Source organism: Ambystoma mexicanum, chromosome 13 (assembly GCF_040938575.1).
Source record: "Ambystoma mexicanum isolate Mex_15411 chromosome 13, UKY_AmexF1_1, whole genome shotgun sequence".
In the NCBI taxonomy this organism is placed as follows: domain Eukaryota; kingdom Metazoa; phylum Chordata; class Amphibia; order Caudata; family Ambystomatidae; genus Ambystoma; species Ambystoma mexicanum.
In genome coordinates, this window is record NC_090938.1 from 678,827,493 (window position 1) to 678,851,237 (window position 23,745).

The 23,745-nt window shown below is 45.2% G+C and overlaps 1 protein-coding gene across 1 annotated transcript; it reads left to right on the plus strand.

The window, feature by feature from the left end:
• The first annotated feature begins 11,670 nt into the window (after positions 1-11,670).
• Positions 11,671-22,369, plus strand: RPL19 (ribosomal protein L19). The gene is made up of 6 exons (XM_069634711.1): positions 11,671-11,807; positions 19,461-19,567; positions 19,895-20,017; positions 21,210-21,330; positions 21,546-21,656; positions 22,189-22,369. Exons 1-6 carry the CDS (start codon positions 11,803-11,805, stop codon positions 22,310-22,312), a joined length of 591 nt encoding a protein of 196 aa, XP_069490812.1. The 5' UTR covers positions 11,671-11,802; the 3' UTR covers positions 22,313-22,369.
• The last annotated feature ends 1,376 nt before the right edge of the window (positions 22,370-23,745 follow it).

Genomic DNA, 23,745 nt, shown 5'->3' on the forward strand with positions numbered 1-23,745 from the left:
TCATCCCCACCAACCCCTGCGCTCCCAGGGCCCTGGCCTGGTTTGCTGGCCTCTGTAGCTCCAGGCGCAGCAGGTAGAAGTCCACATCAAGGGTCCTGGCTCCAAATGGCAGCATGGTGTTTGGAAGTGTGTGTTGTGCATGGGTCGGTCCTTTGTAGGTATCTGATTTGCATTGGTTTCACCTGAGCCCTTATTGCTGTGGCCTGTGTTCTTTTACCTCCAGCTTTTTGCTGGGGGTATTTTCAGCGGATTGTCCGCTGCTTTTCTGTTGCTAATTGCGCCTACGCCGGACTCGTGATTGCAATGTTTTAGCACGAATGGTTACTGGCGCTTTTACAGCCGACGCTTGTACAGCCGACTGTACTTGCACCGGCTGTAATGGCGCCGGCGGTATTTGGACTTGTGATCTGACGGACCCTTAAAATCGGAGCTAATAGCGTTACCGCCGATTTTAAGGGTTACCGCCAAACTTGTGATGAGGCCCTAAATGTGTTAAAAACAGATCTGAGCCCGGCTGAGGGAGATCCGAGGTGAACCGTGAGTCACCCAAAAAGTATTATACTACGAATATTATGTTAAGAGGATCTGAGCCCGGATGAGGGGAATCCAAGGTGATGAACATTGTGCTAAAGGGATCTGAGCCCAGCTGAGGGGTATCCGTGGTGAATAGTGAATCACATAAATTGAATACTTGTGAAAATCTGAAAGAGGAAAATTACGTATTGTTTATTTGGTTGCATCAGGCCCTCTGAATGAAGAGACTTTATAATCAAAGTGACTTCAGCACAGAAGGCCCTGATGCTAACGATTGAACTGTATCCTAGTGCTAAACAAGCCAGAGACTGTGCTGCGCTCTAGTGAGCCACCTTGTCCCGTGCTGAAAACGTGGGGAAGGGAGGCCAACAGCCTGAACATCCTGACATATAATTTCTTGAACAATTCTATCTTTTACAGAACATTGTTTACTACACTATTTGCATTTAGAGATAAGGATTGGCAATAGGTTTATTAGTATAGGCCCTTTTATTTTGACAAGACACCACTAGGACTGAGTTATTATTATTTGATGGTCGTAGCTTGCTCCCATCTGTAGATTTAAGATTAGATAGGTGTTTTTAAAACTTTTTGGGAAGTTCAATAAACACTGTTGAACTGTGGTCACTTGTGTCTGTCTTACTGTTGATACCATGCTTTCCTTACAGTCTATTGGACCCAATGGGGAATTTTTGGCACAATTACTGCCCAGTGATACCGCCAGCGGTAATTGTGCCAAAAATTGGCATTTTTCCGGTTGTTTACCCCAACCTTGCAGCTGGGGGTAAACACGCCAGACTTGAGATTTGGTGGGCCCTTAAATGTGGCGGTAACTCAATTTCCGCCGCATTTAAGCACTACCGCCCAACTTGTGATCAGGCCCACTGTCTTTTATAATCCAATACAGACAGGGACCATACAGGTAAACAAAACTCGAGCAATCTCAACTGCTGAACCTGCGTCACACATTTGTATTTGTAAGTGACATCACAAAAACAGGTCCACCCCAAAAACCTTTGGGGTGTTCTTGTTGGTCAGCTTAGACTTACTACCTATAGGACCTATATGGGTTAGTGGTTCTACTGGCTTTCGACATCAGGTGGCTCTGCCTGAGACTTCCCCCAATTTGTTGCAAACTACACTGTTGCAGGGTCGCAGGAAGACCATTGGCCCATGCAACATTTTACACCACCTCACAAATCGAGCTTCAGGATTGGCTACGGTGAGTCCTCCCAGGCCAGGGACCCTTTCTGGTCACAGAGTTTGGTGTACCTTTTCAAGGTGATGGTAAGGGACATGTAGGGCTGTGTGTTCCCTATTGTTATTACTGGTCTGATCACCTAGCCTGGGAGAGTGTCTGCAGGTTGCAGTTTTTGGTGAGCAACACTTGTATCATTCCTCTTCGTTGCGCTGGGAACTGTTTCTCTTGCCACCGCGAGTAAATGGACATTGTCCTGTCCCGCTGAGTCACGGGCGAGTGGACGGCAAAACAAAGTCCTTCTGTCTGCAATAATGAGGGTTTTATTCTGAATTCTTGCAGGTGGCTTTCCGCCTCTCGGACCAGAAATGTTCCACCTGCCCTTTTCTTTGGCTGTGAACACCAGCTCTGCGCCTCGTGCTGGAGGGATCATGTCTCCCATTCCATGTACTTGAGGCCTGGCTTTCCTACCTGATTCATTTCAGTCATTTTATAGGTTCCCTATGTGTTTTCATGGCTTCTTATAGTTAGTTGCAATAAGGCATATGCAAGCTTGGTCCACGTATATTCAGCAACTTGCGTTGTCGCTTTGGTGGAAGAAAGAAAAAAACAATACTTAGCATTATGTAAATGTACACGTCCTCTACCTACAGGAGTTATAAGCATGTTCTTCATGTCAGTCTGGTGTATGTCTGTGTAACTTCATGCATGGATGCATATTTGCTTCATGGCTAACGCAGCTATGTTGTGATGTCACTAATGATGTCATCGATGCCTGGCCTTACTGTCAGTCGATCTGATCCATTGATGAGACATCTGTCTCCTCGAAACCATCAACTGGAAAAGGTTTGAATGGCTGCCTGAGAGAATATTTTTTGTCATATCTTTGATACATTGGTGTAGTCGGTGACAGGCCAAACAGTGAGTTACACCTTTCATTCTTCATCCTGCAAGTCGACCTTCGCATAGGGGTCATAAGGGCCATTCCAGGGACCCTCTCTTCATTACTCTGGCAGTAAGGGTTACAATTAGCTAACTTCAGTATTGCCCTCTCTTGGCCTTGGCAATGGCGGTCATGAGTAGCTTCACTAGTGTAACGAGGACCCTCGCACCCCCTGCGGAGTGGGGGGCCACGCAACCACATGTCCTGAGAGGGGGCCCGCTTGGAATAGAAAAAAGAAAAAAAAATAAGATTTTCTTATTGTTTTGTCAATTTGCCTTCATAAAGAAAGTGTTTCTTTTTTAAGTTACTCTGACTTCATAAAGAAATTATTTCCGTTAAGGACCGCACCATAATGGAAATAATTTATTTCTGAAGGCAGAGTGTTTACAAAAAGAAACTCTTTTTGAAGTCCGAGGGCTCCCCCCACCCCAAGACATGGATGCCTATATGTTAGAGGCCTCCATGTCATGGGGTGGGGGGAGCTCTAGGACTTCAAAAAGAAATGGTTTCTTTTTTAATTCACTCTGCCTTCATAAAGAAATTATTTCCATTATGGTTCGGTCCATAACGGAAAAAATTTCTTTAAGAAGTCGTTGTGACTTCAAAAAGAAAAAATTTCTTTTTGAAGTAATAGGGCTCCCCTCAACCCCATGACGCTTGCATGTGTGAGTGTATGGTGAAAGGGTGCACACTTAAATGTATAGGTGGCTGCCTGTTTGAGTGTATGGTGAAATGGTGCACAATTAAATATATGGGTGGCAGGGTGTGCGTGTTGAGTGTATGGTGAAAGGGTGCACATGTAAATGTAAGGGTGGCTGTCTGGGTGTGCTTGTATGGTGAATGGGTGCACACTTAAAGGTATAGGTTGTTTCCTGTGTGAGTGTATGGTGGACAGGTGCACACTTAAATGTATAGTTGGCTGCCTGTGTGAGTGCATAGTGAAAGGGTGCACAATTAAATGTATGGGTGGCTGCCTAAGTGTGCCTGAACGATGACAGGGTGCACACTTAAATGTATAGGTGGCTGCCTGTGTGAGTGTATGGTGAAAGGGTGCAGACTTTAATGTATAGGTGGCTGCCTGTGTGAGCGTATGGTGAAAGAGTGGACACTTAAATGTATGGGTGGCTGCCTGGGTGTGTGTGCCGGTATGGTGAAAGGGTGCACACTTGAATGTATGGGTGGCTGCCTAAGTGTGCCTGAACGATGACAGGGTGCACACTTAAATGTATAGGTGGCTGCCTGTGTGAGTGTATGGTGAAAGGGTGCAGACTTTAATGTATAGGTGGCTGCCTGTGTGAGCGTATGGTGAAAGAGTGGACACTTAAATGTATGGGTGGCTGCCTGGGTGTGTGTGCCGGTATGGTGAAAGGGTGCACACTTGAATGTATGGGTGGCTGCCTGGGTGTGCCTGTATGGTGAAAGGGTGCTAACTTAAATGTATGGGTGGCTGTCTGGGTGTGCCTGTATGGTGAAAGGGTATGCACTTAAATGTATGGGTGGCTGGGTGTGCATGTGTGTGTATGGTGTGTGTGCTTGTGTTCACTGGTCTAACAGGGGCCCCTGCACTCCCCACAGTGCAGGGGGCCTGCAACCACATGCCCTGGGAGTTTTTTTTAAGTCACTCTGCCTTCATAAAGAAATGTAACAGAAATAATGTCTTTATGAAGCCAGAGTGACTACAAAAAGAAACTATTTATTTTTGAAGTCTGAGGGCTCCCCCACCCCATGACATTGAAGCCTCTAGGCTGGAGGCCTCCATGTCATGGGGTGAGGGGAGTTCTATGACTTTAAAAATAAATAGTTTCTTTTTTGAAGTCACTCTGCTATCCTAACGAAATTATTTCCATTATGGTTCGGTCCTTAATGGAAATAATTTCTTTATGAAGTCGGAGTGACTTCAAAAAGAGACCATTTCTTTTTGAAGGGATAGGGCTCCCCTCAACCCCATGACGTGTGCGTGTGTGAGTGTATGGTGGAAGGGTGCACACTTAAATGTATAGGTGGCTGCCTGTGTGAGTGCATAGTGAAAGGAAGGGTGCACAATTGAATGTATGTGTGGCTGGGTGTGTGTGTCGAGGATATGGTGAAAGGGTGCAGACTTGAATGTATGGGTGGCTGCCTGTGTGAGTGTATGGTGAAAGGGTGCACACTTAAATGTATAGGTGGTTGCCTGTGTGAGTGTATGGTGGAAGGGTGCACACTTACATGTATAGGTGGATCCCTGTGTGAGTGCATCGTGAAAGGAAGGGTGCACAATTAAATTTATGGGTGGCTGTCTGTGTGTGTTGAGGATATGGTGAAAGGGTGCACACTTAAATGTATGGGTGGCTGCCTGTGTGAGTGTATGGTGAAAGGGTGCACACTTAAATGTATGGGTGGCTGCCTGGGTGTGTGTGCCGGTATGGTGAAAGGGTGCACACTTAAATGTATTGGTGGCTGCCTATGTGTGCCTGTATGGTGAAAGGGTGCTCACTTAAATGTATGGGTGGCTGTCTGGGTGTGCCTGTATGGTGAAAGAGTATGCACTTAAATGTATGGGTGGCTGGGTGGGCATGTGTGTGTATGGTGTGTGTTCTTGTGTTCACTGGTCTAACAGGGGCCCCTGCACTCCCCACAGTGCAGGGGGCATGCAACCACATGCCCTGGGAAGGATTTTTGTTTTAGTCACTCTGCCTTCATAAAGAAATGTAACAGAAATAATGTCTTTATGAAGCCAGAGTGACTACAAAAAGAAACTATTTATTTTTGAAGTCTGAGGGCTCCCCCCACCCCATGACATTGAAGCCTCTAGGTTGGAGGCCTGCATGTCATGGGTTGGGGGGAGCTCCAGGACTTCAAAAAGAAATAGTTTCTTTTTTGAAGTCACTTTGCCTTCATAAAGAAATTATTTCCATTATGTTTCGGTCCTTAACGGAAATAATTTCTTTATGAAGTCGGATAGACTTAAAAAAGAAACCATTTCTTTTTGAAGTGATAGGGCTCCCCTCAGCCCCATGACAGGTGCATGTATGAGTGCATGGTGAAACGGTGCACACTTAAATGTATAGGTGGTTGCCTGTGTGAGTGTATGGTGAAAGGGTGCACAATTTAATGTACGGGTGGCTGCCTGTGTGATTGTATGGTGGAAGGGTGCACACTGAAATGTATAGGTGGCTGCATGTGAGAGTGTATGGTGAATGGGTGCACAATTAAATGTATGAGTGGCTGGGTGTGCATGCCAAGTGTATGGTGAACAGATGCACACTTAAATGTATGGGTGACTGCCTGGGCGTACCTTAATTATGACAGGGTGCACAATTAAATGTATAGGTGGCTGCCTATGTGAGTGTATGGTGAAAGGGTGCAGACTTAAATGTATAGGTGGCTGACTGTGTGATTGTATGGTGAAAGGGTGCACACTTAAATGTATGGGTGGCTGCCTGGTTGTGCCTGTATGGTGAAAGGGTGCTCACTTAAATGTATGGGTGGCTGCCTGGGTGTGCCTGTATGGTGAAAGGGTATGCACTTACATGTATTCTGGCTGGGTGTGCATGTGTGTGTATGGTGAATGGTGTGTCTGCTTGTGGTCTGGTGCACAAGAAAACCTACATTTGGCGGGCTAACCCTTCAAATGTTGGGAGAGGTGCTAACTTCACGGGCGGTGGGGAGGGGCAAAATGATTTGTGTGGGGCATCTAACTTCTTTATGTATTCTAATGAGGCTATTCTAGTGCAGCTTCAATGTTACAAGCAGTTAACTCTCTCCTTTAAGTCTGAAAGCACCCACTTATGGACTGCTGTGAGAATAAGCAGTCTCCTGTCCCCTCTCTACCCTTCCAATCACTTCCTTGGCATGCAAGTACTAAACCCACATCAAGATTTCAATTGCCTAAAGAATTATGCATTTGAATGCAGGTACTAACAGTTAAATACGTTACGTTAGTAATTGCTGAGACTTTGTTAACAACGAAACCAGGAGCCGTTTAACATCTGTGTCCTGCTCTGTCTGGCAACGGCTCTCTAGGTCAGCCAGGTCGAGTCAACATAGCCCTAAATTTCAAAGGGGGGTGGGGTGAGGGCTGAAGCCCAGTCAGATCAATGGTGTTGCACCACTACTTGTGTTTAATCCCTTGTTACTTGTTGGTAATCTTCATTACTCATAGCCATATTCTTCCTCGTCCCAGTACTTGTGTTGAGGCACTTTGACTCATACACAAGTACTGGGATGACGTAGATGGACATGGAGGTAATGCCTGGCTTAGTTACCTGTAATATGTATTACTCTTAGTCCCACTCTTCCTCGTCCCAGTAATTACCTATGAGGCAAGGAGCCTCATATGTGAGCACTGGGACAAGGAAAAGGGATGTGGAGGTCATTCTGGGCCGAGAAGCTGATTTTGGGGATTGGAGTGGTAGGGAGAGGGGATGCATGGAGGGGTGGGCTGTGACGGGGATTGTGTGATAAATCATAATAGTTATCCTTGTCCAGGCTAAGCAGACATGATATGTGGTATTAGTGGCTAGAGAGGCATTTTGGTGCACTCAGTCTAGTCATTTCTTAGTTTTGCTTGACTTTTTTTTAACTGGACATCTCTGATAAAGCAATCACGCTAAGCGTAATTGCCTGGCTAGACTGGCATTTGGGTGCTGCCAGTCTAGCCTTTTCCTACTGCAGCATTGTATAATTTTCTGGGCATCTGTAATAAAAACCATGATAAGTGTCACTGCTTCGACTGGCCTTTTGGTGCAACCAGTCTGGGTATGTCTAAATGTGGCCTGGCATGCTTTACTGTAATATGTTATTACGTTTCTAGACTGGTCTACATTGTGCAGCTAGTTGGACATGTTTTCATAGTGGCATGGCATTTTTAAAAGCAGAGCATTATATTAATTAAAGCATTAATGTTTCTCTGCGCTGTTGGTGACTTGCATGTATTAGATTTTTGGATTGGTGTTACCCTGCAAAACATTTGCGAACGCTCTGGCTTTTTAGCCAATTTTTCTCAGAAAGTGTGCTGTATAATGCATTAAAACACATATTTATATCTTTCAGTGTGCGGCATACCCCTGCAGCAGCATGTTTATGCGTATTGGGCAAGCGTGGTAATCTAGGCTGGCCCTGAGTGTGGCGCGACCAGTGATTTGTTGCCGAGTTGGGGGGGCCCTCAGCATGGCTCGCAGGGGGCCCCCCAAATTTTATGTTACACCACTGAGTAGCTTGTTTCAATATTGACCTTTCTTTACTTTGGCAATAGTGGTCATGAGTAGCTTGTTTCATTGTTGTCCTTTCTTTACTTTGGCAATGGTGGTTATGAGAAGTTTCTTTCAATGTTGCCCTCTCTTGGCAATTTATGTTTCCATTTTGGTTCAATATTGTTCTTTCTCTGCTTTCACAATATTCTTTGTTTGGATCATAGTAATTGTAACCTTTCCTTTCTTGACCCTTGTCAACGTTGTTATATTGCAAATATGATTCTCTTTCATTAGTTCGGTATTCAAAATAAGGAAAATTAGAAACCGGTCGACTACGGAGCGTTCCCGGATTACCTAGCAATGGTAAACTCACCGGATTCCTTATACACATCTGTTCGATCCGCTGCTGCCTCCAACTCCAGCGGCTCGTGCCGGGAAAAGGAGCTCTTCTCGCTCCTAAAATGCTCCAGTGCTCGCCTGCCACCGGAACAAGACGCGCAGTCAGGAGAGTCTCTCTCTCTCTCCATGGGGAAAGCCTTCCTAACCAGCGCTTTGCGTTGCGCGATCCCTGCACTCTCGGTCTACAAACACCAACACCCTCTCAGGGCCGGCACCCGCTTCAGGTACAGCAGCGGTTCCGGCGCCTTCGGTTCTCCCCTCCTCTTGCTGCAACTGTGATCTGCGACTTCTTCTGCCTCTTCACCTTCTTGTTCTCAAGGCCTGCACTGGACGGAACCTTATATATTCAAAAGTCCTGCTCAGGTGTGGGACATTAGAACCACTAGACTGTGCTTTGCAGTTCAGTACCTCTGAAGCCCTCGTCCCAGTACTTAGGGCATTGTGGGTCTTGAAGTCCCCAATGTTCTGATTTCTTTTTCCATCAAAAGCTTCAATTTCTACTTTATGTAATTTACTCTGCTTACTCAGTATATCTTTGGAAAAAGATAGGCAAGGCTTTATTATTGTCTTCTTGTATTCTTGTCTTCATAATCCAAATCTAAGGGAGAATCATAAGTATTCAACACTAAGGAGTTACTGCTGAAGTTCTTAAATATATTTTTCCATATTGGTCATCAGGATTTTAATTACTGACAAGGTGGATAGTTTTGGGAAGAGAGGATGTACTTTGCCAGCAAGCCATTAAATATTCTGGCAATATGGAATCTTCTTCTTCTGAAGAAGATAAATATTGCGTCTCTCCCAGCGGAACCCTCCTATTCCCTTGCGGCGCTTCTCGTCTGAGGTGATCCTCCCAGCTAATTCCACACCCAGGGTTAGGATCAGGTAGCGGCTGCCTTCCCCTGGCCACCGGGGAGGAGACTTCAGGTGGGGTTTCTGTGAGAATTCTGCAGGGTTAATCACAGTCTGCCTTCGGTTGTGCTTTACTCTGCTCCCGCTCTGCATCTCTCTTATTCTCCTTCTCACCTTTCCATTCGAAAAGGCACACAATTTTTCAATGTCCCGCACAGCTGATTGGCATTAAAATGTGTCTGCACATTTAGCTTGGTGTGTTCTCTGCTCCAAATTAACTCCCTTCTCTTCTTCCTCGTCCCAGTAGTATAGGTTTTATGGGAGTTGGAGTCCATAGGAGTTTTAGACTTTGTAAAGCTGTATTACTTTGGCTCTTTGTTCAAAGTAAGACTTTCAGAAATGGGAGCTGTTGAGTGAGCATATGCCATGGTATTTTGCTCAGATTTACAATACGTCATCAGTATTTTAGAGGTTTAGTTTCAGGGAGGCAGGATGAATACAAATCTCTTTCAAGGGAGTCATCCCTTCCTCCTGATGGTCATCACCTCCTACATGATCCACCCTCATAGTACCATCCCCATGGTCAGGATCAGGTAGCAGCTGCCTTAGCCAGGCCTTGTGGGAGGAGATCATCACCGGGGAATCAGTGATGACTCTGCAGGATTCATCACACCACTCATTTAGTAATATTTCACATGTTGATCTGAGCTAGACCATGCCAGACAGTGCTTCATTGCAATCTGTTTAGGGTCAAATTTCAGGTGATTTTTTTACTGTGATGTCATCAGGTCAAAGGTGACATGAAGTCATTGCTTATGATTTCATTATGCTAATTACTATTTTGAAACTTAAAGAATCCCACATCTTTTTGGTCACAGAATGTTGACAAGAATGAGTTAACTCATTCATGTTCTTTGCTGCTTGCAGATCAGTAAAGAGGTTAATTCAAAATGTACACCTCTTTTACCTTTATTAAAATCACGATTTTCCTACACAGCTTGCTAAGAAAATTGACAATTCTGTGGTGAACCCAAAACTACAAATTCCACAAGGCAAAAAAGGCAGGCCTGGATACACACCATACATGCCAACCCTTCCGATTTAGGTGAGAAGACTCCCAATTTTTCTATTAAAAATAATGCTATTTTTAACTGTCTTCTGCCTAAAATCATTATAACCCCAATGCATAGCTCTCAACCATTTGTCTCGCAAAGGCGGGTGAAATCACCTGATTTTGTTTTTGTCGGGTGAGACGCCCATTGGAATGAATGGGCGTGCAGGAGGCTTGGCGGGTGAGTCAGCCCTTTGCCAGGCGGGTGACACCCGCCAAAAGCGGGTGAGTTGAGAGCTATGCAATGCAGTCTTATGGGAAAACTGCATTCTACCGATTTCTGTTGTGAAATCTCCCTCTCAGAGGCTGCACAATGTTGGCATGTCTGACACACATAGCTCTCAACTCACCAACTTTGGCGGGTGTCACCTGCCTTGCAATAAGCTGCCTCATCTGCCATGCCCCCTATACGCCTATTCACTTCAATGGACTCTCACACCCCCCCCCAAAAAAAAAAATAGGTGTTTTCACTCGCCTCTGCAACACAAAAGGTTGAGAGCTATGTACACATCTCCTGAATAACCTAAGACATATTGGCATTCATGAAGATCCCATTGGTAAAATGTGCTTAGTCAGTGTTCGAAGTGTGAGAAAAGAAGTGGAGCTATGTTCCCTGCTGGTCTGACCCCGCTCCCCACAAACCCCATCACCACGCCCCCTCCCACGTGCAATCTAAACCCCCAAAGTGCTGTTTAAGGGAATGTTCAGTGCCGTGCACTGGAGTGTCAGTTTCAACTTCTTCCTACACTTTTATTTTAAAAGGAAAACATTCTGGAACTATTTCTTTTTAAAATAAAAGTATAGGAATGGTAAAATGTAATTTAAAAAAGTAAACGAGCACCGCTCCCGCTCACTTCGACCACTGAATCCTAAAATGACCAAGCACTGAAGAAGCTCAATTTTAGGCTGTGTGGAATTATTTTCTTTGCACTGTGGGACTTGTAGTGAGTTTACATTCATAAGGTTGAAATCAAATATTCACATGCCAAAAAAACAGGAAGAATAAAAGTTATAAAACCAGGAAGGGATTGGAGCTGCTCACGCTTCACTGGGACGAATTTAGTAACTCTGCATAGTGTTTCAGTTTTATCACAGAGATCCAAATAAGGACCAGAGTATGATTCCGTTCTGCATCAGGCTTATCTAACAACTAACATGTTTGCTATGATTTTCAAGCTCTGTGGCGGCGGGCGGAACCAACTTCTGACAGTGACAGTCTCAGAAAGTCCTGTCGGCACCGATTCCTAAGCCACCATTTTAAAGTCTATCGGTGGAAATTGCACCACGTGACAAAGGGGAATGAAAGCTCATTGCGCAAGCGCAGCAGAACGCTGGAAGAATCCATTTGCAGCGGGTGGGAGTCCTAAACCGTTTTACGCTATATTGGTGATCCAGCAAATGCTCTCGTTCAATTGGGCATCTTCCTGAGTAGTTATATTTCATAGAAGCGCTTGTATGTGCAGAAGAAGGCTGGTGAGAGTGCCAGTGTGCGACGTTTCGGTTCAGCCGGTGGTGTTGGGATCTCCCCCTGAGTGATAATGGGTGCGGCCGGAAGAAGAATCCTTCCTTTCCGTTCTTCGGCCGAGCCGCCGCCATGAGGTGAGGATTCGGGCTCCTCTGGGCTAATGGGTGATCTGTTGATATTTCTCGGGGGCTGCTTGATGAGCCATATAAAGGGTGGAACATTCGGGCCATGAGACAGTGGGGGTCGCGCTAGTCTGGGAACCGATGTTCTGGTGCCAGCCGACTATGGGCAGGAGTGGGTCTGAAAGCTGGCATAGTCCGGCCACCAAGGGGGGTGGTGCGGGCGGCCGATGGGAATCTACGGCTCTGAATGCTGGACGTATGAGATGCATTCCGTCGTATTTGGCGTGTCTAAACTTCTCAAGTTGAGACCTGACATGAGATTGAGAATAGGGTTACCTGCCAATACAGCCTCACTTGGTCGCTGTCACCTCCTACCCAAATGACGCATCTCGCATTCAAATATTTATGTTCTGTGAGATCCCATCGGAAACACTACAAGTTGACAGATATAATTGTGGCAGATGTCGAGTTGGACCATGTGTGGGATTGAGTAAATGCACTCATGCTGTGGGCATTTGGCAGGAAAGTGGAGGGGGTACCTTTCCGTTAAATGAGAGCAATTTTCGGAGCTGGAAGTGTTCTTAGAAATTATATTATTTGTGTCGCGCTCATACACGTGTTTCAGAGCGCGACAAGGCAAGTGAGAACACAACTACGATCTTTCTAGGCCCAGTGACATTGAGAACGCGCAAGTGCATGGGGAAGGGGGTGGGAGAGTGCAAAGGACTAAGATAAATTACTATAAAATAAATGGCTAATAGAGGCAAAAAACAGTGGTATGGCAAGGGCTGTTTACGGCTGCAGACTGGTAAATCTGAAAAGTGCAGACCAAGAAGAAAGTGGATATTGTATGGGTAAAGATGCAGTCACCAGTTGTGGCCAGGAGGCAGTGCAGGAGGGTAGCAGGGGGAGCATGTACCTGGGGCCCAGGGGACAGTGTAATGGTGCGTTTCTACTCAATAGTAAGTTGGTGACCAGTGTACTTATGTCATTCAGTGATTGCTCCAATTGGAATGTTCCATTAAAGCATGTGGCACCGGCAGCCCTATTTAAAGCATGCACACTTCCCATTTCCAAGGCAAAGTTTAGTGATTTCTTATGCTCTTAATCGTACTGACATGTAGCTTTTTCATGGAATAGCCTCAACGTGGTAAAATGTTTATGCAACGTTTCTCGATAAAGTCGTGCCTCTTCTGTTGCAGTCCATAGCAACGTGTACAGCAATACATGGAACCACGTTGTGTGCGGTACACATCCTGTAGACGTGAACTGGTGTGGCCCTTATTTTGGTCTTTGGTTTCTGGCCTATACTTTGAAGTGTAGTGACTTCTTGCCTGGGGAGATGGTCACCACTCAAGGTTGATGAGCAGACGTTTGTTAGCATGCTAAGCTTCATATTAAGTGATGTAAAGTGCAACAAAACAGGGGCATTTAGACAGTTGGAGATCTGTCACACTGAACGTGGGCCTTCACCGTGCTACCAAGTGACGTACATGCTGGAGTGCCGTATGCTATTGATGCAAAATACATAGATTTTTCAAGGCATACATTCGGGTTTTAAACCTCAATTGGGAATTATTACGTTTTTTTTCTTGATTAGCATTTTAGTGGATTAGCAGTTTATTCCCAGTTTTACATTAAGCTATTGGTATGCAAGGACATCAAATTAACATTGCCCATGTTTTTGCTCTTCCAAAACGATAGGCCAGATGGCTGTTACAGTTCAGTAGTTGGCCCCTGCAACCAGAAAGCAATATAACATGGGTTTGTGGCTTGTCTCATGTGCAGTGTTGATTCTGCAGTGTCCTGGTAGGGTTCATGCTTGTTTACACAAGTTAATGTATAAAAGGAATGCTGGAGCTGGTGGGTAATGTACTGTTATGGTATGGTGGACATTATCTTTTGGTGTGATGGAAGGAGGGTCCTTGTCTGGATCAAGTGGTTTTGTGCTCACTTTAAGGTGGGAGAAGAATCTCCTGATCCGGCTTCCATTCTGGCACTCATAAATATGGATTTCTATTGTTCTAAGCTACTAACTGGGCAAATGTGGGCGTGATGTAAGCGCAACATCAAGAGACTACGTTTGCAGTATTCGGGGATGGAGGCAGAGTAGGAGTGGTCAGACTAAATTGCATGATGTACTCATGGGGAGTGCTAAGCAGTTTCAAACCACTTGGTAGTCAGAGATAAATCTGCTACGTGCAGGGCATGGGTTCTTCTGTCTAAACTAGTTGAGTGAATGTGTTTTGTAAATGTCTAGATCACTTGCAGGATCCAGAATTGAAGATCAGTAAGATGGCACATTTGTTAAAGCAGCTGTAACCTACTGATCTACTTGCAATCAAGGGAACTTGATTGCTATCTGGATCCCTTTCAACGTCCTACAGCACCTGGCCATTTGAGTTCAGTTTCCCTGCACAATAAAAATAGTGTAAATGCTACTACAGGGCTCAAAATTAGTACCGTCAAAGCAGACTTTATTTCTGAACCATTAAATTATATTTTATTTATATCATGCTCCTACACAAGTGTTTCAGAGCGCGACCAGGCAAAAGGGGAGGGGGCACAAGGGAGGAAAAAAGAAACGGCGGTCTTGCTAGGCCTAGTGACATTAGTGTATGGAAAAGGGGAAACTGGGGGGGGGGGGGGTGAGTGCGTGGAGGGGAGTGGAAAGTGCGAGGCAGGGGAGAGAAAACATAAGGGCGATAAACCATGGTAGTGCAGCCAACAAGTGGCAGGTGAAAGTTAGTCGGTATATCTGATACGCGCAGAAGAAAAGTGGGAGGGGGACTGTATGGGTACAGAACCCTAGTGCAGAGGGTGGCCTGGAGGCAGTGCAGGAGGGTGGCAGGGTGAGCAGGTATCTGGGCCCGAATGACATAGGGTGGCCAGGTGCACAATGCCAAGAGAAGGAACAGATCAACAGGGGAGAAGCCATGCACGTAGCAAACCTGCATCTATGACTAGAAAATGAGTGACCACATGTTGGCACTGTAAGAATCCATTATAGTGCGCACATGTCTGCCGCTGGCTAACAGCTTGTAACACTAATTATGCCAATGAAGTAACGGCTACTCTTGTGAACGTGGTCTGGACCAGGTATTGCATGAAATCTAAAAATCCATTAAAAGAGATGAGCTGTATAATGTGGGTAGGCTGAGGGGAAAATGTGGGAGATCGCGAGTAGTGTTGCAAATCTGTGAGCTTCATTATGCTACATTAGGTTACATGTTAATGTATCATACTGAACTTGAGGCCGACTGTGTAAAGTCCTGAAGGTTGTGTATGGGACCATATTTTTGGGATTACTATACCAGCTGAATGGACATCTTCTGTTGCTCCCTGGTGTTGCTTTTTGGGTTGTTGGTGATTAATTTGGATTTCTACAGCACTAACCAGTGACTTGTGATATGACTCTTGACAAGTGATAGTGTGTGCTGTTATGTGGAGAACTGGCTAATAGCTTGTGACACTCTACCTCACGTGTGGCATTTTGAATGAGTATCGAAATGTCCTGGTTTCACTCATGGATCTTCAAATGGCAGACGGTTAATTAAAGCTTAAAGAATGCAATGACATTTAAGTGCTTCCAATATATACAAAATAAAGTGAGAACGGGACTGAAGTGAAGGGGTGTTATTCCTCAATAGTGCTTCATCTTCCCACCGTGAGAACTGTGACAAGGAACTCTATAGGGAGTGATGCTTGAATAAATGAACTTCGCTTTTGAAGTGTGGGCTGAATTGGCAAACTCCTTGCTTTTGATATGGTCAATCATGTCACCCTTATAAATCTGCTGTGTGATGCCCTTGGCATCAGACCTCTCACTGGACTAGCTGACCTCCCTCTCTGACCAACCTTCCCAGGTTCCACTGGGCCTTTTTTGTATTTATTTCCCTCCCCAATCACTCTCCACCTGCAGTCTCCTCGGGGCTCTATCCTCTCACTGTGGCTCTTCCACATCTACCTTGCCCCTCCGGCCCGTTTTATCGTTGCATAACACTGGAAGTAAGGAGAGAAGGCAGACAACACACAGCTCTCCTTCAAGCTTCCCTCCACTTCACCCTCATTCCTGACTGTTCAGGTTAGTTGTGCTGCTAACAATCTCTGCCTTAATGCCAGTAAGACTGACATCCTTCCCGTTGCGAGCCCTGCTCCCCATTCCCTCCTACTCTGGCCACCCTCCATTGGCTCTCCCCTCACTCTCTTGTGAGGAAGAGAAATATTAGTGTCATAAGTGTTTCACATCTTGGACCAAGAAGGCCCACTTTCGTCTGCACATCCCCACATGCATTCTCCCTTTTTTCACCTTCCCCCAGAAACTCATTTTCTTTAGAGCGCTGGCCCTCGATAGGTGGAACTACTGCAACAGCCTCTTCCTCAATTGCCTAAATCCTCCCTTTGCCCCCTTCAACTAATCCAGAATAGGACTGCAAGACTTACCCTTGGCCTCAAGCCCAGGGGCGGCATCTCTCCAGCCCTAAAATGTCCACTAGCACTCGGTTTCTGTGAGGATGTTCATGTCAAGACCCTGTGCATCATCCACAAGGCTTTCTGGGGCCTTGGACCCCGCTACCCCCATCTCCGTAAATACCTCCCTGCTAGATCCCTTTGGTCTGCCAGCTTCAAACTCTGCGGGTCAGATGCCTTTCCAAGCAGAGAGTGGGTGGTAGATCTCTTGCAGGACCCTCCCTCTGGAATGGCCTCCCTGCCCCCCTCAGGCTTGAGCCGGATCTCCTTAAGTTCAGGAAGCTTCTAAAGACACTACTTTTCTCTTCTTCCGTTGCCCCCCTCTGCAGCATTTTGACTTGCTGCCTGGTGCCTTCCGAGTCTTACAGGGCACCAGGCCCTCCTCGCCAGTCTACCAAAGCACTTTCTTTTCACCCGATTCCCACCCCCCGCAGTCCCTGTTGGGCTTCCCCCCTTACTATCATGCAGAGCCTACACCCTTATGTGCCCACACTTCTTGTTAGTGCACTTGCATGATTCGAATGACCATTTGTTCATCCCTGCCCCCCTACCTTTGCTGTATTGGCGCATAAGAACCCAATAAAGAAAAATAATCTGCACATTTATTTCCTATAGGGTGAATACATGCAACAGGGAACTAACCCATACCCAGGGGGAAAAGGGGCTTCACCTCAATGCTATACAGCACAGTTTCTTACTTAACAAATCTCTTATCACTAGCCATTGGCTAGGGACATGTGCACATTTTGCACCCTGTGCCCTGTCGTACCCTCATCACTTTCAAGACTTTTTGGTTTTCTAACTAGACACTTGTATTCAGTCATGGGCTTTATCCAATTAAAAGCCCACCCTTTGTTCAATCGTTAGTCATGCATGTTGATGCACACGGCTGGGAACAGCAGGAAGGGACTACTTTTTCAATATGCCTGGCAAGTAGCTTGCAGCTTGACACTTTACCCCTGTGATAGTTGTAGGGAAAGTTGATTGAAATATACGACTTGATAAACCTCCATGGGACAAGGAGCTAGTATATAGCAATAGCAAGCTTTACTTGTTATGTTGCGCACAAATATCTACTAATGCTTTACTTTCTTCCCCGTTATATGATGAAGTAGGTTGTTTTAGTTTGTTTGCTTGTCGTTTCAAACTGCCCACAGGGCAACAATGGGAGGGTGGGAGGGCCATGGGATTGCAGATACAATTAACGTGTGTATATATAGAAAAAAGGTGGCCGAACCTGTGAGTATTCAGAATGTGCAAGTGCAGCGGGGTATGTGAGTTGTTGGTGCTCGGGGGTGAGCCACCAATTAAGTGCAAGACTTGAAAGTGCTATGCGGACCGTGGCTGTGGTGGGTGGAAAAGTGTGTGCCAATGCAAGTGCTGAAAGTCGACAGAAGCTGGAGATGGGGGAGGTCAGCGTTCCAGAGAGTGCATAAGTAAGACACAATAATCACAACTGTGAGATGAGGCGCTTTTGGAATTAAGAATGTACTGCTCAAGACATGGAGGGTTGTTTCAGAGGTGGGATCCAGCTGAGGACAGAACCTCCTGGTCTGTTCAGTGACACTTTACATACAAGGAGTTGGTTGAGGGAGAGTATCTTGTGAGTGTTCCCTGGCTCAGGCAGCCTTGTGGATGATGCAGAGGGATTTAAATGTAATCCGTGCAGGAGCCAGTGGAGACTTTTTAGGGCAGGAGAGATGCGGTCCCTGGGCTTAAGGCCAAGTCTCAATGCTCTATTTTAGATTGGCTGAAGGGGTTGTGGGAGTGGAAGGAGGCTGTAGCAATAATCCAGCCTAGAGAGCAACATTGAGCTTCTGGGGGGAAAGTAAGAAATTCCTTTGAGGAAGAAGAGTTGGAAGTGGGACTTCTTGGCAATGTCCTGGGGAGGGGGCAGTCAAATATAATTCAAAGGTTTCTGGCTTCAGAAGAAGCGAGAGCCCAAGGAGGGAGGCCAGAGATGGGAAGGAGGAGGGAGCAGGTGTCCCAATTGGAAGGATCTCAGGTTTTCTTGCATTGAGGCAGAGATCATTAGGAGTGCACCAGGCCTGGATGGCAGATGGGCAGTATGGGATGAAGGAAGGTGAGGGAGTCGGCAGGAAGTCTGAAAGAGTCAGCTGCGTCTGGAAGATGAGTGCCAGCTGAGCAAGGTAGATATTAAAGAGCCAGGGGGAGAGGATGGATCCCTGGGGATACCACAGGTGAAGACTGAGGTTGGCGAGGAGAAGGTAACCAAGATGACGTGTGAAGAGCAGCCAGTTAGGAAAGAACACAGCCATTCCAGTACCCGATCGGAGATACCAACGGTATCTTGGAGCCTTTGTATGAGCATGGAATGATTGACCGTATCGTATCCAAGGCAGAGGAGAGATAAAGTAGGATGACAGCTGGTGAGTTGGGAGTCGAGGGGTGCAAGCAGTTCTTCACGGGTGTTCAGAAGCAGTTTCCGCTCCTCTGAATGCTCAGAATCCAGAGTGATTGTGGAGACAACCAACAAGTTCAGTGTGCAGGTTGAGTTGGGGGCAAGGCCAGCTTCTCCAGCCATTTCCCCAGGAAAGGGGGTGATTGGAATGGAGTGGTAGTTGGATTGACAGTCTGCGTATCAAGGGTGTTCAGAATGTCCTGAGTTATGGTGTCAAAGTGTGTGCCCCGTGCATTGCAGAGGGCCTGGGGTGGAGGAGACTGCGGAGGGGTTCCCCAGCTCCTTGCAGATTTTGAAGTTCAGCTGTTATTGGATACACCAGATAGCAGCGTGCCTGAATGTGGCCCTGGTAATAGCTGGATTTATTACTGTAGTATTTTCTAGGCTGCAAGTAGGAGCTAAATAGTTCCTTTAAATATATTGCAATCCCTAACGCAAGTAACTCTGTGTAATTTACGAAGTTGAATTTACTACGTTGAAATGGGCATGGTTCTGGCACTTGTTTAACTCTCAAATTGTTAGTATATAGTGGTTGGCTAAGGATTTAAGATAATTAACTCTCAAATTGTTAGTATATAGTGGTTGGCTAAGGATTTAAGATAATTATTAAAGCAAACGGAGTTGTTGGATACCCAAACTATGTGGTTTTGTGTATATCTAGTTCAGTTGCTGAAATACAATGCAGTGGAATTGAGGGCAACTGGGGACATGGCCTGTATGCTACACAAACCGATTCCACTTCACACTATCTGAATTGTGCCATCTTTCTTCAGTATGCTCAGGCTTCAGAAGAGGCTTGCCTCTAGTGTCCTACGCTGTGGCAAGAAAAAAGTATGGTTGGATCCAAACGAAACCAATGAGATCGCCAATGCAAACTCTCGTAAGTAGCTGCATGTGTTTTACTTCACCCTGGTTGGGAACATATTGTATTTGTTAGTGGAAAATGGTTTTAGATCTCTGGGCTTAGGCCTAATTTACATATTCATGCTGGACGTAGAGGATTTTATAATGACATCTGGATCGGATTTAAGAAGCCGTTATTGATTGAAACGTGATGTAGCACATTATTGTGTACATTTGAAGTGGGTTGATCAGTGACACTGAACTGTTTCAGTTTGTCCGATGTGTAGAATATGGGGGCATTGGAGATTATGGTTTGATGCATCCTTTGTTGGCAGTTACTTCAGTCTTATGTTTTGCATTACAGGTCAGCAGATCAGAAAACTCGTGAAAGATGGTCTCATTATCCGCAAACCTGTGACTGTTCACTCCCGTGCCCGCTGCAGGAAGAACACACTTGCTCGCAGAAAGGGCAGGCACATGGGCACTGGTAAGTGTGCTCTACCCCATAGAACTGCTGGATGTGCAGCAGTGTTTGTAAAGATATTTCAAATGAAGTTATTTTTCTCTCATCAAGAATGTTGGCACATATTTCGCCAAGTAAGCAGCCATGCATTTATATACAGGGAGGAACAATGTTTTTTGATCACTAAAGAACATAGTTATGAGACTGCTTTTTACAATGGGGCGAGTTCGAATGACTTACTGAGTTTGTGGAGTAAATGGAACGGTCACCAGGGACAATAAATGGGCGGGCATGCATAGATTAATGACAACCAACATTAGACGTTAAGTGCTGGTAGGCTGTATGGCCGGCTGTTTTGTGTGGTCGGACTGGGGGATCATTTTCAAAACTGATATAGGGTGAGTCCATAGGGTTAACATCGATATATACCTACACTACCACTTTTTATTTACATTTCGATATTTACACTGCTGTGTATTCTCAAACGGGAAGAGGAACCCTGAACTATTTTGATCAATGCCTTAAAAATAAAGGAGTTTGTGACATTTGCGTGTAGTTGGTGGCATAGAAATGTTTAACTTACATAAATAATATCGAGATATCGATCGTAAATTGCCATTCAGACAAATATTTTGAGTTATGACTTTTGGTCCATCGCCACCAGCCCTATTGTGTAATATGCTGCGCTTCCTTTGCCGGTGGATTGTCTAGCATGGGTTTTGTTAGTGTAATTCTCTCCTCTCCTCCTAATGGTCAATCATGACCTGTAGCTATTTCTCACCTAACACCATCTTCTGGAATACTGCATTACTTGTTCATAGACGTGGCTACAAGGCCTTAATGATTCACTTGCATTGTTCTGTTAGGGATTTGCTGTAGGCCTGCATCCCACGATCATCCCTCAATAACGTTGCCTGTTTTGTGGTTATGAAAGTGTTCGAATTGCTGATTGCACGGTCACTAACAATTCAAAGCAAGTGCCAACCGACCTGGAGTATGGTCCACTAGGGTTTGAAGAAGCATCTAGTCTATCCATGTGTAACGGGTCATTGGTTCTTCCCTGGAGGAAACTTTTCAGACAGTAGTTAATTTGATTTGCTGTAGTTGCCTCTGGTTACATTTCAGCATGTGGCGAATACAGTTCTACCTGTTTATGTTTAGTGATATTAAAATGTTAGCACTGTTCAATATTTTATGCTGGCTTCTCTTTCTTTAGGTAAGAGAAAGGGTACTGCCAATGCTCGTATGCCAGAGAAGCTGTCGTGGATGAGGAGGATGAGAATCTTGCGCCGCCTGCTCCGCAGATACAGGGAATCCAAGAAGATTGATCGCCACATGTAAGGATGCACTTAATAGGCTTGCGTATTTTCAATTGGCACTAGCCATGACCTTTGCTTTATTCACCTGTTGAAGCCTGCTTGGTCCTATTCGTGTGGGTGCCGTTCCAGCATTACCTCTGTGCTCCACCAGTCTTCATTGGTGTTCCCACTTGTATAGCTGTTGATTTCCTTGGGGTCAAAAACGTTAGCTCCAGCTTGTTCTATTCTTGCAGGTACCACAGTCTTTATCTGAAGGTCAAGGGTAATGTGTTCAAAAACAAGCGCATCTTGATGGAGCACATTCACAAGCTGAAGGCAGACAAAGCTCGCAAGAAGCTCTTGGCGTAAGTATACAAACTACGTGACGTCTTCCCCCCCCCCCATACATCCGGGGGGGGGGGGTATAGCTGTCCATGGGTGGGGTCCAGGCATGGAGTTTCAAAAATGGGTATGCTTGTGGTGCAGCTCCTGCGGGTCGTTTGTTCAGCTAATTGAGCATTTGCTATAGCTTTTTTTAAAATTAAGGTAGTTGGATAGGGCTTCAATACTTGTGCTAAAGTTAGTTTGTTGCCAAACGAAATCACTTTACTGGACAACTGGTGTTTTGTTAACTCAAATATTTTAAATGTTCGGTGGCTGCTTACCTAGAAATGGGCATAATCAAGAGATTTCAGAAGATGAAACTTCAAAAAAGTGTCTACTGTTCACAGCCACTAGCGATTCTCAATTTAACATCTAATGGGTCCACCATTCTACACATGTGTAAGATGGTTCATATATTTAGATGGCAGGCATATTGAGTAGATTTGGGGTGAGGGTGTAGTAAATGGGCATTTTTGGGCTTTTATATTAATGTGCTTTCCACTTTCCTTGCAGTGACCAGGCTGAAGCTCGCAGGTCTAAGACTAAGGAGGCTCGCAAGAGACGCGAGGAGCGCCTGCAAGCCAAGAAAGAAGAGATCATAAAGACTCTCTCAAAGGAAGAGGAGACCAAGAAGTAATCTGTCCCATCTGTGTGTAAATAATTCCATCAGTGTCAATAAAACATCCAGACCTAAGGCTTCTCTGTCTATCCTAACCTCAGTAGGGCGCCTGCCTGTGGTATACACTACTCTATTGTGATTTTCCTCATAGGATGAGTGTTTATTGGAGATGCTATTGGTTACCCTGACGAAGATCTGCCTATCCCAGCAAAATAGCTTCTCACGAGTGTCAAAACGATGCCTTGCACTCTGCATACAGTCCTCTGATCCGTTCAAGATCGATTTTATTTGGATTTATAAAGCGGTCTAGAGTCATTGTGCTGTTGCAGTATATTCACTTGTATACATTCAAATTAGATGCATTTATATTACTTGCGCACAGTTTTAGGACAGATACAGGCGTTGCAGAAGTTCATGTTAGAGCCAATGTTGTGGAGTTGTTCAGTGGTTAAAGATTGAACAACCTTGGACAGCAGCAGATATAATCTTAATTGAATAGCTTCGTTTTTAGCGCCTTTCTGAAACCTGAGGGAGTCCTCATTTCTTAAGCTAGGTGGGAGGGCCTTCCAGGCTTTTGGGGCTAGCAGTGCCCCCTGCTTTGGCTCATTTGTGTGCACGTCCTATGTGCAACAGGATAATTTGTCTTCATGAGCAGCATGTCTCGATTGAGTATGAAACACGCCTGTTGGAACACGGGGCTTTTTAAAGGCCTACTTGGTAGGTGTGCATTGCTTGAGATGAAGGTGGCAGTTCCCCGAAGTGGGGCAATCCTACACATTGCCGAGGGTTTGAACAATCTTCTCCCATTCTGCAATATATCACTGAACACGGCTTTACCCCCAGAATTATAGTACTGCGAGTGAGAGCCCATATTCATTAGAGTAACTGTCATATATTGGAACCAAACTGCTCATAAAGTACTCCATGGTTGGTTTACACAACACCTGTTGTACGTGAAAATCTTAGTCTTGATACAAAAGGGCCCTTTCTTTGAGATATGAGTATTAAATATAGCAAATTAATCCTATTGGTATTGAAATATGGCAAGTGCAGGAGAAAAATCATACAATAAATTGAACCTCAGCTGCTTAAGTATGCAGTTAAGAAAATATAGGTGGGGAATTAGAACCTTATTCATGAAACCTACCACATTGTTCAGCCACTGGGACATCCCAGTCATCAAATTGTAGATCACCATTTTATACACAAACATTTGTGCAGCTGTTGCTATTTCGATATCTTATGCCCAAATATATCATTGCTTTAATAAAGGTAGTGTCTTCTGAATGCTGATAGTCTCTACCAAAAACTGGCAGCAAGAGATCTATACCCAGGATTTCTGAAACTTGGAAAAAAGTCTTTCATAACTGCTGATGACAGCACTTGCTATCTTGTTTTGGGGGTAGCATGTAAAATGGGCTGTTGCCAACTAAATTACCAACTAATCTAGT